Genomic DNA, 19,813 nt, shown 5'->3' with positions numbered 1-19,813 from the left:
TGCTGTCCTCGCCGCGGGGCGCCGAGGGCTGGCCTCCCCGCAGAGGGGCCGGTTTTTGCGGAGCAGCCCCGGAGCAGGATGGGGCATCGCCTCCGGATGCGGCCAGGGGAGGTGCTGGGTCCCTCCATCACTCATTAAGACTTCTGGCCTGTGTTTAACGAAGCGGCACCGTCCCGCGAGCGAGAGGAGCCTGTGGGCACCAGCGAAACCGTTTTGGGAGGGCGAGAGGAGCATCTCCCATCGGGAGACTTGGCTTTTGGGAGACCTTTTGCCCCCTGGCAACTCTGGGCTGAGCTCAGAGGAATTGAGGGGCAGCACCCCCCAACCTCGGACACGCAGCCCTGGCCTCCTACACCCCCTCTCTAAATCAGCACAAATTTCCTTGCCCCTTCGCCCTCCCCACCATCCCCCCTTGGCTCCGGTTCTCCTGAGGGTGCTGGCAGAGACGTTTTGCCATGGGGAAGGCACAAGCTGGTTCGGACGGGGCGATGTGCCGGGGTGGTGGTGCCAGCATGGGGTGACAGCAGGATGCTGGTAGTCCCCCTTCCTCGGGCATCCCTCCAGCCTCGCCATGGCAAGGCTCTGAGCTGTGCTAGCGGGCACCGGGAGCGTGAAATGTGGCTGCTCACGGCTCCAGTGACCATCACCATCCCCTGGGTGTGCGTTTGAGTCTTCCAGCTGTGTCTGTCCCCCCAGGGGACCAGTCTCATGTCTCCTAGGAGTGGCACCGAGGGGTGCCAGCCGAGTCCTCACCCTGCCTGTGGCTAGTCCTGGTCTTCCAGCCGGCCCTCTGGGAAGTGCACCACAGCCCCCCGAGCCACCCTCCCCAGCTCTGCCACCAGTTTTCCCACCAGCAGAGTCCCCCCAGCCTGGCCCTGCCACCAAATCCGGTGCCACCACAGGGCTCAGGTGCATGGCACAGGTGGTGTTCAAGGTGTGGGAGTGTTTTGGGGGAAATGTTCATCTTTCACGGATGCTTTTGTCCACCAGGTATGTTTTTAGCTGCCTCCCGCCCCATCCCTCACGTCTTGGCTGCCGGGCTGTGTTGCCCACATGGTGGGAGCATCCCTAGCCACGGGCTGTCGTCCCAAAGGAGAGTCCTGGGAAGCCACTGTGCCACACGGGAGACTTTTGCCTTCTCATCTGCCCCCTGTTTGCTCCCAAAGCCCTCAGCCGCATTTTGGTGGTGGGTTGTCTGTGCCCGTCTGTGCTTTCCTGCCTGGCACCTGCCTTGTACATAGCCCTTGAGCAGCCCCTGCACCTTCCCAAACATTGAATTAGTTGCATGTGTTGGTTTTTTCCCCCTCCTGAGGCTGTACCCAGCTGGAAACCCTTCGCCATGGTGGCTCACAAGGCTTTGCTTCCTCATTTCTTGGGTCCCAGCCACCCTCAGTGTCTCTTGCTCAGAAAGACCTGAGGGCTCTTTGACTGCTCTCCTGGACCAGAGCTGGGATGAGGCTGTGAGGAAAGGGTGCCATCAGGAAGGACCTGGAGAAGGGGAGATGTGGCTTTGCCCACTTTTCGGTCCTCAGGCTCTGGGTTTTCTTTGCCTCCCCATGGCTTGTGGGATGAGGTTTCCCTCGGGCACAGACTCCTTGCAGGCAGCAGACCCAAACCCCCTCTCACCAGGCTCTGCCGTGGTTCCAGTGTCCCATGAAAGGTGGGTGGGAACCAAGCATGGGCAGGGGGGTGGCCAAAGCCCACTCTCTCCCCAAACCCCCGTCAGAGCAGGGCCCAGGCACGCCGCTGCCTCCCACTCGCTCCCACAGCTCCCCGGCTGCTTATTTATGAACCGAGTGCTCCCTTGGTTGGTGGGTGGCTCCTTTTTAATGAGCAAAACCTTTAAAATCAGCTTGAATGGGCTCTTCAGTGATATGGAGAGATCCTGCCTTTGCTGGCTTGGAGAACAGCAACTGGTTTAATGGATTTTTTAAAAATCATTTTGGGACTCTGAGCGTTTTCTTCCCCCACTTCCTAGCAGATTTGCTGTGCCTGTACTTCTGTGTTTGGACAGGGAGTCTCCAAACCTCTGCGTCTTTCCATGGTTGCATCCCTGGAATGGGTGGCTGCCATGTCCCCGTTGGCGCTGCCAGAGAAGCTCCATCCCGCAGCAGCCGGTCCGAGGGGTGGGCTGTGCCATAGCTCTACCTAAATTATACAAAATCCCCATTCCCGGGAGAAACCTCTTAAAACTGTAAGGTGTGGGAGCCACATTTGATCTGAAAGCTGGGGAGAGAAGGCAAGAGCACATGTTGAGGTTTGGCCTTTAGTTGTCTGCAGCACGTACAGGGTCTTGCGTGAGCGCAGCAGGATGGGGATGGGCTTAACCCGGAGGTTTCATTTTCTGGCTCTTTGAGAAGGAACACCCTGGGCTGGCTTTAATCCCCATGACTTTTGGCAAGTTCTGACGAAGGAGATGTGCTGAGGCCACTTCAGGGCAGAAGACAGCAAAGAGATCCCAGAGGAACCTCCCTGCACGGGGCTGGGGCTGTGTGTCTGCGTGTCCGTATGTCCATCCATGTGTCCATGCAGTAGCTTTGGTGGGACCCAGCATCTCCGGACTCACCACTGCAGCTGGCACAACCCGGAGGCCCCGGGGACCCAGAACCTCTCCTCCATCACCATTGTCGTCTGCCAATTTATTTTTTAAGCCAATAAACTCCAGAGGGGAGCCCCCACCTAAGGATGCTCTTTGGCTTCCCAGGGTCAATAACGTCCTCCAAGTTATTCTCCTCTGCTGTTACCATTTTTTTTAAACAGTGTTTTGTAAGATCTCCAACCGACTATGCAGAGAACATGTGGATCTGTGTCTCTCTCCCCAGCTCCCCTCTCCCCCCACCTGCCTTTTTCAGTGTCAAAGTAAAATATTTAGCTTTTTTTTTCTTTTTTTTTTTTTTTTTGGATAATAATAAAACTTTGGGAAAAAAACCTGAAAAGGTCCAGCTTTGTGGGTGGTGGGGGGTGGAGATGCTTTGAAACTCTAATGTTGGTGTAAATACTTTGCAATTTGATAATTAAATACGAACAGACCTCACAAAAAAAAAAAAAAATAAGCGCAGCTTGTGTATGAGAGGGTTTCTCAGCATCCCTGCTACAGGAGCTGGTGGTTCCTGGAGCACCTGCAACACCCATGTGTGGCTTCTGGTGCTTCACAGGCTTTTTCTGGCTGATGCTTCTGGGATCTGGTGCCACTTTTGTCCTGCTGGAGCCATTCCTCTGTCCCCATGCAAGCTCATGGTCCAGCACAGCCCCAGCGCCTGCTCTTGCAAGAGGAGCCTCTTTCATCGTGTCCCTCCTGCTCCGAGGGTCAGGGACAGATGGCTGGTGGTGGTGGGCAAACTCACTGTGCCCGGACCGCTCCAGCGGGGAAGCACTGCCATGGTGGGCACAGAAACAGGCCCGTGTGCTCTGAGCCGAGCTGGGATGCAGCTTCCATTGCCGGTGGGATCCCAGCTGCAGCCGCTGATGCCAAGCAGAGAGCTGTGGCAAGCACTTCTGGCATATGGCATTGTCATGAGAGACCCCATGGACTCCTCTGCTGCCTCCATTGCTGCTTCCCAGCCTTTGCATGCTGGGACACCCACACACAGGGAGCACTGGCCCCCACAGGGCTGTGAGTGACACGGTGGCCCTGGTGTGCACATTGATCTGGGCAAAGCCAGGACCAGCAGAGCCACCCCAAGCCCAGCAGGAAGGAGACCTGACTGCCAACCCCATTCAGCTGGGCTGGGGGGGACAGGACGGGGGGCAGCCCTCTCTCCAGCAGAATCTGCTTCATCAGCAACTAGCAGAAGCAGGTGTGCTTTGTTAGGATGATTAGTGGGTGCTGATTGGGATCCCTCTCTCGGTGATTAAGTAGTTGATATATAGCACAGTGCTGGGGGAGTAGACCCTCTGAAAGCAGGGTGGCTGCTTATGCTGCTCCTTCACCACCACCACAGTCTGGGGTGGCTTTAGTGCCCCCAGTCCCTTATTCTGTCTGCTCCCTCCTCCTCCTCGGGCTGGTAAGTGACTCAGTCTTACCACCTTCAATGTTTAATGCTTTATGTTTTGCTTCTCTTTAAAGCAATTAAGCAACTGGAGGATTATCTCTCATTGGCAAGTGCCTTGATCTGTGTGCGATGTGTGGGCTGGGAGCGGGTTGGCGAGGTCACCCCAGGAGGGGAGCTGCAGCCGAGGCTTCTCCAGCCCTCAGCTTTATCCCTTTGGCATCGCTGCTTGGGAGCGGGGTGGCCACGGGGAGGGTGTGCGGAGGAGGAGGAGGCAAGGTGCTGCGGTCCAACCTGAGCCCTGGGGCAGTGCAGGGGTGTCTGTGGTGGGTCATGCCCAGAGGATGAGGGGGGGGCAGATTTGGTATATCCAAGCCTTTCCTATGGCACCGTTCGCTTCCTTCTGTCTCTGTCCTCTTCGCTCCATGTCCGGTCTTCGGCCTCGGTGGCAGCTGAAGCATCTTAAAAAGATGGTTTGGGCACTTGGTAGGACCTGCAGTCCGCCCTGGCTATGCTTGGTGGCTGTTTTGCCATGGTGACACCCCTCTCGACTCCCGAGTTGTCTGTGGAAGCCAGCCCTGTGAAACGGGGTGGGAAGGGGGATGATGTTAGCCTGGGGGGGGGGGCAGAGATTTGCTGAGCCAGTAGATGTGAGAGGGGAATCGCTGCTGGGACCCACTCTCACCAGGCATCCCCAGCCTAAGCCAGGCAGATGCTCTCGGGGATTACACCACGTGCATCCTTTAATGGACTTAATCTTGCTGTTTGCTTCACGCTTGTGTTGTGTCTCCTGTAAGCCGGGGAGAGGATTTAGGGGTGGGGGCTGTGGCTGCCCCCACAGCAGGTCTGGCAAGGAGGCAGGGGTCCTGTGCTGGGCGATTCGTGCTGGCAGTGGGTTTCTAAAATGGCATGGATGAGTTGTTGCTTGGTGTGAATGTCCCCTTTGCTTTCCCCAAAGCTCATTGAGTCCTGGCTCTTGACCCAGGTTCCCAGAGGATAAATGTTTGTGAGTGTGTGGGGGGCAACCCTGAACTGCTCCGTGTGCTGAGCATCCCCCAGAGCAAACCCTGGGCTGGGCTGTGGGTCTGGGGTCTCTCCCACAGCCCAGCCCCAGCAGAAGGGCTCTGGGGCAGGAGCAGGGTGGTGTTTGTTAAAGGGATGGCTCACAGCAAGGCTGTACCCCAGTGCCAGCTGCTTGGGTCTCCGGCTGTGCCACCACAGCCCCCTGCTGTCTCTGCTGGCAGCGAGGGGTGAACGGGAGGCTGCTGGCATGGGTCCACACAGAGGACTAAGCCCTGCAGACTCTGCCACTCGGATCCCCAGCAGCAGGTCCAGGTGGCACCCAAGCCATCCATCTTCCCTTGCTCAGAGGATTTGTCTTTGCTCAGAGGAGTAACAAAACCCTCTTGCCAAGGGTTAATCTCCAGGCTCCTGAGGGAAGGGCTAAAGTCCTTACCTGATGTGTAGCTCAGGTTGCTGAGGGCTAGGAAACTGCTCCAGTGCAAGGAGCAAGAGACAGGCAAGACCAAAGGGCATGGGCAGGGCGCTCTGTGGCCCTGAGTGATGTTTGTGGCTTCCCTGGCTCAGGGGGTTTGGCTGGACCAGCCCCAGGGTAATGAGGGGATGAGGTTGGAGGCCATGGGAGCCCAGTGCTGTCAGCAGTGGGGCTGCACCTCTGGGTTTAGCTGCCTCTCTGAGCTGGCTGGTGGCTGCTTCCAGCCCAAACAGCTCCTCAGCGGGATCAACCTCCCTCTTCCATCCACTGCTAAGTTAATAAGGCCATGGTGTGGGCTTGTGTCCAGGTAAGATGGGGGAGCATCCAGGCAGGAGGCACTAATCACCCCAGCAAGATCCAGGGATGGACAGGCTGATGCTAGGAGAGCAGGCTGGTGGCCCTGGTGGCCCCAGACAGTTGGTCCCCTACCTGCACCCTGAGCTGTGCCAGGGAGCTTGATTGCCAAACATCACACCCTGAGATGAGATGCACCAACATGGATGTCTGGCAGATCTAGGGTTCAAAAAGCCACACCAGCCTGGCAGTCATGGCCAAACCTTCCCCATGGGAAGCCTTGTGGTGTCCCAGTTGCCCGTCTTGGGGTTGCTGCCTCTCCCTGACAGGTGGTGAGGAGGGGAGTGAGAAGCCCCTGGACCCCAAGGCAGCAGTGAGGAGCCAGAGGACAGCCTGAGTTAAGCTGCATCTCTGTTTCTAGGGATCTGAGCCTGGGTTTGGTGTGTTGTTTTTCCCTTCCTGACCCCGCTGTGTCACTGATCTGTTATGTGACCTAGAAAAGAAAATGATGTCTCCTTCAAATGGAAGGACAAAGGAACAGCTTAAGGCTCCTGCTCCCTGTATCTAGGGAGCACTGGGCAGATGGACGCTTTATAATGCAGCAAGGTGATGAGGTTCACTCTGTGCCAAAGCCCTCGTGGGCAGCGTCCAGGTTTGACAGAACCTGGCACAACACAGTGGTTGTGTTTAAACCCCACTGCTTTCAGGGTCACTAGTGGTTACCCCCCGCAGAGTGACTGCCCACCAATGCCGTCCCCGTGCAGAGACCCCGTAGTGCCTCCAGGATATGGGGGGACAGAGCCACCCAACTGCTCTTTGGGTAGAGAAACTCCTTGAGATCGGGGTGAAACATCTCCTCTGAGCTTTCTTCCATGTAGCCAGCAAACGCCTGCCCAAGAGCCCAGGTGCTGTGTCTGGATGGGCTTAGTCCAATTTGCAGTGCCCGAGCAGGGAAGCTGTGATGATGCTCTTCAAAAGCCATCGGGTTCAACCTGTTCTGCAGTCAGAGGCTGGTTTTTCACGGTCTCTTTTTGGAGAAGGACAAGCAGGGCATTAGCATGGGATGTGAGACCTGGTTGGGTTCCTCGCTCTTGCCCGAGGCTTTCTGTCTGACCGTGATGAAGTGACTTTAATTTTCCATCTTTAAAATGAAGATGGTATCTCAGTGCCCTGAAGAGGGGAAGGCAGCACGCTGGTGAGGGCTTGTGCATATCAAAGCGTGTTCTTTATCTCCATTTGGGGGTGGGAGGGCTGCAAAAAGTAGGTTTCTTACCCATCAGTGCCGAGATCTCTCCTGTCGCTACATGGGCAGCCTCCCTCTTTTGAAGTGCTTTTTTTCTTTCCCCCCACGTTGGGTCTCGCGGAAGGGAGAGCCCGCAGCTGCGGCGTGTCTTGAACCCCGGGTACAAAGCCAGGGCTTGCTCTCATCCAAAGGACTGTCTGGCTTTGTGGCGAGGATTTATTTAAATTGTTGTAGAGTGCAATTCGGCTCGTTAGCAACAAAAACGTCCTCTTAAAAGGACTGTGTTAGCTTAAATAAATTTAAGCTTAAAAGTTGCTCAGAGTGCAGGCAAGTCTTGCCACGGCTTGCAAATGAGATGCTCTCCCCTCCTGTTCCTATTTGTTATTTATGCTGTAGCTGCTGTGACAGCTACTGGGATTTCCCTCCGCCTGACAGGTGACAGAGCTGTCATATCTATTCTTGGTGATGTGGCACATGCCTTTTTTTTTTTTTTTTTTAAACATGTAAACACTGATATGCCCTGAACCCTTTCCAACTTGGACTTGGTCTTCAGGGCTTCGGAGCAGGGGTAGGGGGAGCCGGTTCCAGCTCCAGCAGCACACAGCTCCTGCACCCTTCAACTTCCTGAGGTGCTCCTGGGTGCCACTGGGTCTGACAGTCCCGTGTCTGGCTGTGGTGGGTGCCCCCTCTTTGCCCCCCCAGGACTACCTGGGGCCATAGCCAAAGCTAGGGATGGGCTGACACCACGCAGGCGCCTGGCAGTGACACTTTTACTGATGGCGTTGGGGATTAGTGGCTCTCGGGACACGGCTCTGTGGTTTTATTTCCTAAGTGCTACCGAAAGAGGGAATCTGTCGTGTAAGTGCAGAGATACAACCAGAAGCGACCTCCTGCGTTGCGTGTACAAGGAGTCTAGTTAGGAATCCCCAGCATGGTTCTGTCTGCCCATGGCCAGGTTAACCGGTTAACGAGAGGAGGCAGTACTGGGAGCTACAGGGCAAACAGGCTCTGCCTCGTGCTGGAGACTCCGGAGTTACTGTGCTGGGAAGAGGACAATAGAGACACATGATTGCTGGGCTAAGGCATCAGCAATGAGCAGCTGATGCATCATGCTGGGCAGGAGGCCATAGACCAAAGTTTATAAAGCTTTATTAAACGTTTTGAACAGCTGTGCAATGAACAAACAATACTCTGGAAGTTTCACAACCCAATAGCTTGAACTTCCTCCAGACAGCAACAGCCACTTCTGCTGCTCCCCACTACCAGACCCAGGTCAAGACAAACAGATGGTGACGGGGAGGGAACCCTTTAGAGACAGCATTTTGTGTTAACCTCTAAGTTTTCTCACAAACCTCTGCCCCAGGTCACCCACCTGGGGTGAGTGTCAAGAGGATGGGGCCAGCCTTTCTTCAGTGGTGCCCAGTGACAGAACAAGAGGAAATGGGCACAAACTTGTACATAAGAAGTTCCATCTAAACATGAGGAGGAACTTCCTCACTTTGAGGGTGGCAGAGCCCTGGAACAGGCTGCCCAGAGAGGTGGTGGAGTCTCCGTCTCTGGAAACGTTCAAAACCTGCCTGGATAAGTTCCTGTGCAATCTGCTCTATGTGAACCTGCTTTGGCAGGGAGGGTTGAACTAGATGATCTCCAGAGGTCCCTTCCAACCCCGTATCATTCTGTGATTCAGGCTCCCCAAGAGCCATGGCTGCACAGACTAACATATGCAGGACTGACCCACCACCACCACCCAGGCTTCATGGCATCCTTCTACCAGGGGAGATGGAGGCACCAGGTGCTTCTCCAGCCTCCTCCCTTCTCCAGTCAGTAGCACCAGCACCTTCTGTCACCCCTGACCCGAAAACACCATCACTGAACACGGCTGAAGCATTTACTGCTTCATGCTGTGCCTCCACCTCGGGATCCTCTCCTGTCCTGCCCATGTGTGGTCTTTGGGGCTCGCATGAGTTTTACGGGGTGACGTTCATAGTGGCTTTCAACACCACCCCCACCACCCCCCCCATCTTGCAGCATTATCGGTTCTTTATCCCAACAGCCAATACCTTGGTAAACCCTGGAAATCTAGGAGGAGGGGAAGAGCCAGTCTCCACTACCTGTGACGCTTTATAAAAGCAGCAGCATAACTGAGGCTTTCAGGCTATGATCTTGGAGCAGAAGTAGTTCAGAAAGCACTTGGGCAGTGCACACATCTCTTTGGCAGGCTGAGCAGGAGGAGATGACTCAACTGCCTCTGGTTCCAGCAGCTTTTGGCCAAGTGCATCCGCGAGCTGTCGAGCTTGCCCTTGATCAGCAAGGCGGGAAGGCTGGCTCCCCACAAAGAGAAGGATGGAGAGACTCCTGTAGCTACTCGAGCAGAATCAGCGGGCCAAGAGCCCTGAGTTTAGACCACCGTGGCCTAACGCAGACAAGTGAGTGACACACAACTCCACTACTGTGCAGCAGCTGGGCAGAGGCCAGCAGCTGGGTCCTCCACCAGTTCTCAGTTTGGAGGGCTGGTGTCTGCTCCCGGTCATACGGGAAGAAGGAAAAGAAAACCAAAAGGATTTCTGCTTCTAAAAAAGCAGGTGGCGCTGCCAGAGTTCACACAGTAAACAAGTCGAATTTCACAGGCAGGGTGGGAGGAACTTACCACTCCAGTCCACACACTGTTACAAGAAACAGGCTGTTTTTACTCCAGTCACACGCTGAACACCCCCTCCCTCCTCCCTAGCCCACCCCCTTTTTAAAAGCAAAACAAGAGCCCTCAGCAGACTGGAAGATGATTGTTTTTTAGGTGCCCACTATGCTGGGATCGTGAGCTGATTCTGGCAACTGGGATCCTGTGCAGTGATACAAGAAGCAGTTCCCCCAGCAGCTGTAGCAGATGAGGAATAGAGCTGCTAGGAAGACCAAGGCACAAATCGTGCAAGGTTTCCGTTCCAGGAGGAAACTGAGCAGGTAGAAGCCCATGAACATCGAGTGACTGAACCACAAGGCTGGGTTGAGGGGCTTGGGTATGAGCAGGACAGGTAGCAGCCACTGAAGGCAGTACATGGCGGCTGGCTGGCTGGGGCCTTGTGGCAGCAGCAATTAGATGTGCTCCAGAACTGACTCAGCAGCTCGTCCGGCCGTCAGGGTGTTCTGTAGGGAGGGACGAATGGTCAGACTGTCAGAAATACGGCAAAAACAATCAACAGACATTCTTCTCATACAGCTTCATTTACGCCAAAGCATCATATACCGATGCTTGAACTCCCAGTGCTAAATTCTGGTGTCTCGGAGCTGGCGGAAAGTTTCCTGCTTTCTGAACCAGTCAGCTGGGGACATGATTACCTATTGCTGGTATAGAAGCATATCCCTTGTGTGCTCAGTTTCTGAGGCTTTTACCCAGGCTATCAGTTGTGAGACCCTTTTCTTTAGCACAGTGCAGGAACAGAAAGGGAGAGGAGAAAACAGGAAAACAACCTGCCACAGCCTTCCCTACAGACGTATTTATCCAAGACCATCCAAAGACTTGAGTGACGGTATCAAGAAATGCAACTGAGAGGTGAACTCCTAGGTGTTACAAAGAGGTGTTAAGGAAGCATAAGTGTAAGAAGTGTTTAGGAAGCATTAAGTGCACAAACCCGTTATAAAGTCTTCCAGCAGGACAGCAGAAAATTCAAGCCATGCATGTAGCTACCCCGGAAAAACCCGATAGTGTCCAGGCTGCAAAACAAAGGGGAGGACAGTCCCTGCTTAAGGGATTTATAATCCTTGCCAGTCAGCTGAAGTCAGATGAGATAAAGTATGTGCACATCAAAGGAGGGACAGTCTCAAAATGGCAATTCTCATAAGTGCTATAAACACAGGATTTCCTCACTTGGATTACTATAACCCCCTGTGGAAAGAGTGAGCTTTAAGGCCTTCTCTAACCAGGGATGGCAGCACACCGCTAGTCCAGAAAACACGCTTCTACCCTTAGTAGTGTGGGGTTTTTTTGTTTTTGTTTCTAAGCAGTTCAAACATTTTAATCCAAGAACTTCAAATGGCTTAAATAATAAATGCCTTACAGGTGTTTTCTACGGAGCCAGAACTGTTGAAAGGGGGCAGAAGAGTGGAGTTTAGCAGTCTGGGATAGCAAGAGCAGGTCAGGCTAGGAGATACCAGTACTGTTGGGAGGGAATAACTAAAGTTTTCCCTTCAGTTCATGCAGTAGGGAAGCCATGAGAAAAGGGTACTCCTAGCTTATTACCCTCAAAAGGCAAAACCAGGCAGGGGAATGCTAGAAAAGGGAAAAGCTTGGGAAGCGTGCTCTTCCCTGCTGTCCTGTAGCACCTCATGATGACATGCAGCAGCACTGAAGGAAGCAGCTGTCAGCCAGGGCATGGACAGACAGACAGATGGGGCGAGGACAGCTCCAGCCTTGCAGGATGCCACAGCCTCCCCCGCAACTAAGCAGAGCCTGGTCGGAACAGCTTCTTGCAGCCATCCTTTCATCTGAAAATACTCAGCTGAGTAGTGCTCTGTCAGAAGGGCTGAGCAGAGCCAGTCAGGATTACAACCGGGGGGGTGGGAAGGTTAGTAGGATGAAGGAGTGAGAAGGTAAACAAACAGCACATTCCACTGGCTCCTGTTGGCAGGAGAAGGGATTTCCTAGCAAAGGGAGGGAAAATGAGGGATCGCACAGAGAAGCCAAGAGAAAACCACACACGGTTCTCTTCCAAGCAAACACTGAGGTCAGACTTGTCTTACAGCTCTGTAAGCTCAGAGGTACCAACCGGCTCAGCTGTCAGAAGCAGGAACCATGCTGCCATCCACCATGTTCTTAACAGCAGGGTCTATCTTAATATTAAGTGAGAGAGAACACAGGCCAAAATCTCCACCAGGGCAAACAGATTAAGAGTATTTGGGGAAAGTCTGTTGCGCTGGCACTCCTGCCAGAGGGTGTTCTCCAGCAGGGAGAGGGCAGCTGGGGTTCAATGAGTAGAACCAAGCTGCAATTAGAGAGCCAAAGAATAAGGAAGAAGTTATTTTACGTTGCTCAGTTTTCTCTCTTGGCTTTAATAAGGTCACGTATCGCTATTGAGCCTTTAGCCCCTAAACTTTACAACTGACTACAGCTTAAGAGTATAATTATAACTTGCAACGTAGCTGCATTTAACTCCAGTCTGGCCTCCTCACCACGGCAGACTTAAGCAATAATGCTGTAAATAGTGAGTTGATTCTAAGCGTGTAAGCATTACCTAAACAATTCCTCCGAACACAGACCCGTCTCAGAACAAGTTACCCACTTTAAAATATTGGTAATTCCTGGAAGAGCCACTTGATTGTAGCAATCAATGCAACCACTCTACAGAATAAAGAACCATTTAATCATGGTTCTTTTTACTATGAAATTTCAATGTCAGTGTCCTTCAATCCGCAGACCTCTTGGACTTTTAATAAATGCAGACGTTCCAACAGTTATTCTTGTACCTGTAGTCAGTTCGCTTGTATCTTCATGTGCCCCTTTGCTATCCACCAGTGAAACGTTGGAAACCCTTTGTCTGCTGCATCCTACAGCTGATACAGTACCCAAAACTAGAGATTTCTGCAGTTATATCTTCCTCAAGGGACCTTTCACTAGTAAGAGACATACTCTTCCTAGCTCTTCACTGGAGATTCCTTTATACAGCTGGCAATGAACCGAGTTCTCTTTCCACGCTATCAGTCAAAGAGAAACAGCGTCTCCTACTATCAACTCTTTACTGAGCAGGGAACTGTCACTCTCATTGGTACCTGGGATGGGCAGTCCCTTCTTGAAGCCATAACAACACTCACTTTTGCCTACATTCTCCAGCAAGGTGAAACTTGCAAATGAGAAATTCCTACCTTGTTGTCTTTGTCCCCTCCTTGTGATCCAAGCTACAGATTACACATCCCAGAGCAAATAAGAACCCGTCGCCCAACAGTACTTCTACCAGCTGCCTGTTTCACAACCGCATCCTGCTCTTCCTCAACCAGTTGCTCTCGTTCTTCCCTGCCTGACTCATCTCTTTCCTCAGCCAGCCCGGTGTCCTGCTACCCTCAAGACTGCTCTCGAGTTCCTGCTCAAGTCATCTGACTTGGCAGCCTCTCGTGTTTACCAGATGGCTCCTTTTCATCACACCACCACTGCCTCCTCTTGCTCCTCTGCAGCTCTTAGAGCCACTTGAACTCGCTTCGTGCCCCTCAGCAGCTGAGAGCAGGCCATGCTCCTGCTGCTCTCCCCACAGTCTGCGACTCCATCTGATCTCCATGTGCTGCTGGAGCCTCCTCCCTGTCAGTTCCTGCAGGCAGAGGAGCAGCCTGGGGAGGTTCCCTGGGCACCTCATTAGTAAGCAAACACCAGTGCTTTTCCACATGCTTATTAATCGGCTTACATTGTGTTCACAGCCCTTCCTTCTGTCATCTTCCCTCCCAAGACCATTCAAAACCAGGAGGTCCTACTGGCACATGTTTGCGGGGAGGACTTTGACAATCCAGTGCGAGGGTAGCAGCACACCTTTCCCAGCCAGAAACAAAACTTTAAGTATCGCAAGTCAAAAGTGAGTAGCACAGCACCAGTCTGTAGCGCTTTGCGGTCACATTTTAGAGTAAATCCATCTGAGGAGACAGCCAAGTTGTTCCTTGATGTTTTACAAGCTAATTCAGCAATTAAGAGGCCGAGAGGTGTTCCTGCACCATACATCAGTATGGCAACACCAAGTCCGTACCTTTCTCAAGAATGTCTTAATTCCTCAACAGTCCATTTACCCTGACAGGGGAGAATAATCAGCCGGCTTTCACTAAGTGCTTAAATGGTAAGCTTGTTCAGGCCTTACTAAGGCAGCTATTAAGCCACTGCTGTCCGCAAGGAACTGCCCCAGCAGATGCTGCAGAAACAGTCACCCAGGCGGGCAACTGAAAGATCTGCAATAGAAGACCAAGTAACCTTTTTACTGAGGGGGGTAGTGCTGATCTCTCCCTTTCCCAGAAGCTGAAGTTTCTCCTTGAGAATGAAAAGTGACATGGTCTAGATAAAAATCTCCCCAGTTACACATTGCGATAAACTTAAGAGTAAGCTTCAGGGACTTGCACTAAGTTTCTTGCCTATAAGGCTCACCTGTAGTACAGTTTGCTGAAAATTGTTTAAATCAAAAACCCTGTCATAGCCATGTAACTTAAACTGATGTGTATGGGCAGTGCTTCATGCTGCCAGCTTATGTTCAAAACCAACTCTCAAATACCATGTAGCACCCAAACCAGCTGCTAAAAAATATAGAATATCCAAAGCACTGGGGGGGGGAAGAGGTGAAAGAGCTAACAAGTGACAAGTTTGAGGAGTTCAGCTAAGAAAAGTAACAGCAGACCAGCTTTCTGGATGCCAACCCTCTCTCTTAAAAAACCCAAGAACCATAACTGTTCAAACTTTAAGACCTATTTGCTGTATTTGGGTTTTTTTTGGCCTTGCTGCTATTTTTCTATTTTTTTAAAAAAGCTTTATCTGCCAGTATGACTCAGCTGGAAAAAGTGAGCCTTCAATTTTTGGCAAAGACCTTACCCCAGTCTTTGATAAGTCCTTGCATTTAACATTGATGTAGAGTCAGAAATGGTGCAATATAATTGCAAACAGTTTCCAAAAGAGCAGCAAATCCTTGACTGATCAAGCCCCGGGTTTATGAAGTGTTCTGATTTCTCAAGCTAGATACAAGCCAAAGGTTCTCCCAGAACCTTAAGTCCAGTGGGAAGAGATGTCAGCGTCGACAGTTGTCATCAAGTATCGCTACTTTCATTTGTACTAATTTATTAATTCTCAGTGGTCCTCATTCCTGCCCCCTGCCTTTGTTTAACTGCCAAAGATCATGAAATCCAGGCCCATTCCAAGTTCTGTGAGAAACATAATTGGTTTTAGTTTTAATTTGGATCTCTTTCCTACCTTTTGTGCCTCAACAGACTTCAGAAGTCTGAATACAGCCTGATAAAGGCCAGTTTGCTGTGTCTCGGGTACAGAGAGACAAAAATGCAGCACTGGCAAGGTGTTCTGGGGCATTATGATATATAGATTGGAACAGCAAAGGTTACTCCACTATGACAGTATTAGCAAGATAATGTATGTTTCAGTGCGGGAGTAATGACATATAGGAGAGTTCAGTGTGTTGTGGACTGCATTTAAGAGCTTTGTTTTTCGCCTTCTCCTGCGTGTTTGGGATGTAACGATGTTTGTACAACAGAACGGCTTGCAAACTTGCTTTGCAGCCGGCTGAAGGTGTCGGGGAGGGTTCCTGGCTGGGCAGAGCAGCGCTGCGGAGTGCCATGCTCTCCCCTGGACAAGAGGGTGTCGGAGACCTGCCTTGCTCTGGGGAGAAGCCGGCCGGGGTTTGCTTTTGGAAGGTGCTAGAGACAGCTACGAGATGTGCCTGGCTGAGAACAGAGAGGAGGGGAAGGAATCTTGGGTGGGGGGAAGCACACAGTGTGTTATCTCCACTGTAGGCTGGCATTACCCTAAGCACGCCGAGCCTCGGCTGAAACCGGCTCCGTTGTAACCCACACCCGCCTGGCTACGAGAGCGCGGCCCTCCCGCTGCCACCGCTCCGGGGACTCCCCCGAGCGCTTCCTCCGCTCCCGGAGTTAATGAACTCCCGCTCCGGCCGCCTGCGGATCGTTCCGGGGGCCCCGGAACCGGCCTGGGCCCCGGCGCCCCCCCCACCCCCCCGGGCCTGGGTCCCGGCGCCCCCCCTCGGCCCGGCCCGGCCCGCTCCCCTCCGCCCCCCGTACTCACGGCGCGGTGCCACCGCCTCACGCCGCCATCCCGCTGCCGCCTCCGCGCCCTGAGGAGGGAAGAGAGAGGCCGCCCTCGGAGCCGGCCGCGCCGCCCGGGGGACGCACCCCCCCCTCCCCCCCCACCCCAGCAACCCCCGCCTCGCTCGCCGCCTGCGCCGCCGTCCCGACGGGACCCGCCGCGGCTGCCCGCTGACCGCCTGCCCCGGGTTCACACCGACCCGGCTCGGCCCGGTACCGCCGCGCAGCAGCTGGGCCGCGGGGCCGCGCTCCGGAAAGGGCGGCGGGGTCGGGGAGGCCGCGCTCCGGGGGGGTCGGGGGGGGTGGGTGTTGCCGCGCCGTCAGGCGACGCCACGGGCAGCCCCACCGCGCGGGCACTGCGCATGCGCGGCGGGGAGGGGTGGTGCGCATGCGCAAGGGGGGCGGAGGTGCGCATGCTCGGTGGGGGTGTGCGCCCGGCCTGGTGTATTTTGAGGGTTTTCTTGGTTTTTAAGCAATTCTATGTATTTCTGTATCGGCGTGCTTCTTGCGTGCGGGTTGCGGGGTTCTCTGCCTGTGGCGGCTGTTCGCAGGGTTTCCTTGGCCTGCGGTGGGGGTGGGATCATGGGAGGGTTTGGGTTGGGAGGGACATTAAAGATGATGGAGTCTCAACGCCCTGGCCTGGGCAGGGACACATCACGCTAGTTGTTTTGTTCCCCCCCCCCCCTTCCCCCTCCCTTTAATATATTATCCCAGAGGTGCTGTTGCTGTCACTGACGGGCTCGGCCTTGGCCAGCGGCAGGTCTTTCTTGGAGCTGGGCTGGCATGGGCTCCATCAGACACGGGGGAAGCTTCGAGCAGCTTCTCACAGTCGCTGCCCCTGTAGCCCCCCCGCTTCCAAAACCTTGCCACGCAAACCCGATAGACATGCAGAGTCCCAGCTTTCTTGCCTTCCGTTGCATACTATTTTTAGGCTGGCTTGCGTGCTGCCTCTTCGTCACGCGTGTGATACCTAAGGCAGATTTTACATAGTTTATAAATGGTTGTGGGAAAGTAACGGAAGATTGGTGAGGAGGACTGTAAATACACGCGACTCGCATGTGGGGTGCTGGAAAACACATATATTACACTAATTGTTGCTTAGTCCTTTGTGCTCAACAAGTAGAACATCTGCACTTAGATGCCCAGAGAAGCTGTGGATGCCCCATCCCTGGAGGGGTTCAAGGCCAGGCTGGATGGGGCTTGGAGCAACGTGGTCTGGTGGGAGGTGTCCCTGCCCAGGGCAGGGGGTTGGAACTCGATCGTTAAGGTCCCTTCCAACCTGAACCATTCAGTGATTCAGTGATAACACAGGCCTGGGATGGACTCAGGGGCACCTTATCAAACATGCCTGAGATTCCTGCCCTGCTGTTGAAGAGATCAAAGCACAGTGGAAAACTCTGCCTGCTGGAATCTTTGAAATACAGGCCCAAACAGCAAGTGGGAGCTTTCTCGCTCCCTTGCTAACAAGGACTCTCTTGCTAATAAGAACTCTCGCTCCGTGGTGCCTGTATCCCCTGCTCGCCTGCCTCTGCCCAGGTGCTGCTTCAGAGGTTCCCCAATCCATGAGGTAATTGAGATTAATTTTGTTCTTTGCCCTTAACGCATGGTTTTGTGGTTGTTGCTGTGTCCTGCCTGCATCGGCTCACACAATGGTTAAACTGCAGAGAATCTTCTTTTAGAGAAGAAATGTAGCTATTTTAGTAACCATCCCAAATGGTTTCAAGGACTTAGTAAGATAAGAGAGGATGTATGTGGCCCTGAGAACATGGTGACCTAAGATAGGGATGCAATAAATACAGACATTGTCTGACAAACAGGTGGTAGCAAGGAGATCATTAGTTTTAACGAGCAATTAAGCAGTTAGAATGTTTTGCCAACACGAAAAGTGAGCCAAAGGACAGGTGAAGAAGATGAAGATTGAGGAAGAAACGACCCTCACTCAAAATGAAGACCACCAGAAGGCACAACTACGCATGCCCCAAAGCTTATTATAATATGTAAATGAATTCTCAGAAATGTAATGAATATGCTAATGTTTTCTTGGAATTACATTGAATATGTATACCTGTTGTGTATAAATTTAATTTGACAACAGTATTCGGTGCGCACAATAGGAGGAGCTATCCCCTCTGCACCCGGCGCCGCAATAAAGAATGCCTGCTTTCTAAAACTTTGAATTGAGTCTTAGAAAGTTTTATCTGCTGGTTTGCGGTGACACATGGCCGTCCAATTTTGTTGCGGACTTAGCCCCATCCGGCCCCAAGGGACCCTGCTTTTCCATGCTGCAGGATGGTGGGCACCTGCAGCCCTGTGCACCACCCCTTGCCCAGTCCCTTCCTGGCGATACCGCTCAGACGAAGAGCCGAGATGGCCCCCTAAACACTTTTATTTTTGGCGTCGCTTGCTGGTAGCCCTCTGGCCCAGCGTCACCGGGCTGTCACCAAAGCCCAGGTTGCTGCGGGTGCTCCAGCCCCAGCCCTTCTCTCTGCAGACACCCAGCAGCGGGTTACCGAGCTCAGCTCAGCTCCAGCTGGTTTCCCAAGGAGGCCATGCAGGGAAAGGAGAGAATTAGCCCAGGAAAAAAAAGGCCAAACACTAAGATCTTGGGTTTTCCCAGCCATTTAAAATCCACCCAGCCGTAGTTGCTCATGTTTCCCACAGGGTTTTCTGCTTGGCTGGCCCATGCGTTTGATGGATGTGATAAGACCAACTCCCTCGGTGGCCCAGCAGGTTTGAATCCAGTACAGGACGGTTTCTCTCCTGCTCTGCCATTATTCCAGGCTGACCTCTTCACAGGCTGTTTAAATTCCTGGTTTATGGCACCACATGGGAATGGCCCCGAAGCCATGATGCCATCTCCAGCACCCTTTGCCTGTGGTGGCTCCTGGCTGGCCCTGGCACAGGCTGGCCTCATCATCCTCAGCACAGGGGCCTTTTTTTTTCTGCAGAAGTGATGTTTGGGTTTGCAGCAGTACCATGTTTCTCCCATTGTTTTTGGCTGCTTTGGCTTGCGGTGCCAGCTGCATCCATGGGTGCCAGCCTCAGCGCTTGGAGGGGTTTATCGGATCCCACCTAATCCCCCCAGCACCCGGGCTTTGCCCGGGGAGTGGGGCTGGGGGCACTGTGGCTGCTCCGAGCTGCTGTGGTTGCAGTCTACGGGATTTATCCCAAAACAACTTGAGGTCTTCAAATCCTTTTGCAAACTGCACCGTGGACCCTCGTGCCTGAGACTCACAGAATCACAGAATGATATGTGTTTGGAAGGGACCTCTGGAGATCATCTAGTCCAACCCTCCTGCCAAAGCAGGTCCTCCTGGAGCAGGTTGCACAGGAACTTGTGCAGGCGGGTTTTGAACAGCTCCAGGGATGGAGACTCCACCACCAATCTGGGCAGTCTGTTCCAGGGCTCTGCCACCCTCAAAGTGAAGAAATTCCTCCTCATGTTTAGATGGAACTTCTTATGTACAAGTTTGTGCCCATTTCCTCTTGTCCTGTCACTGGGCACTGCTGAAAAAAGACTGGCCCCATCCTCTTGACACCCACCCTTTAAATATTTTTAGGTGTTGATCAGATCCCCCCTCAGCCTTCTCTTCTCCAGACTAAAAAGACTCAAGTCCCTCAGCCTTTCCTCATAAGAGAGATGCTCCAGGCCCCTCATCATCTTTATGGTCCTCCTGGCTGTGTCCCCCTGCCCCTGTGCTGTGGCGGGAGCTGCGCGCTTGTTCGGGTTTGGTTTGGTTGTAGTTTTAACTTTCTGTAAAGAAATTCCATTTTCCCTGTGAAGGCTGGCTGGCGGGGCTGTAGCAGCAGTCCTGTGGCTGGGAGCAGTGTGAGCTCCCAGCCCTGTGGCGTCCTCAGCAAGCAGGGACAGAGAGGCATCGTCCCAAACTCAAGTATTTCCTATTCCGACAGCTCTGCAGGCTGCATGGAGCCATCCAGTGGAGTGGATCCGTAAGGAGCTGCAGAGAGAAGGGCATCTCAGGTAGGGAAGGGAAAGGTAATCCCAGGCCAGTG

At 53.2% G+C, this 19,813-nt stretch overlaps 1 protein-coding gene across 1 annotated transcript; it reads right to left on the bottom strand.

The window, feature by feature from the left end:
* Positions 1-9,808: 9,808 nt before the first annotated feature.
* On the bottom strand, positions 9,809-10,072 carry BLCAP (BLCAP apoptosis inducing factor). The gene has a single exon (XM_074157314.1). It carries the CDS (start codon positions 10,070-10,072, stop codon positions 9,809-9,811), a length of 264 nt encoding a protein of 87 aa, XP_074013415.1.
* Positions 10,073-19,813: the final 9,741 nt, after the last annotated feature.

The sequence above is a fragment of the Numenius arquata genome, chromosome 12 (genome assembly GCF_964106895.1).
Source record: "Numenius arquata chromosome 12, bNumArq3.hap1.1, whole genome shotgun sequence".
NCBI lineage: Eukaryota > Metazoa > Chordata > Aves > Charadriiformes > Scolopacidae > Numenius > Numenius arquata.
The sequence above is the reverse complement of the archived record's forward strand: the minus strand, read 5'-3'. Positions and strand labels throughout refer to the sequence as shown.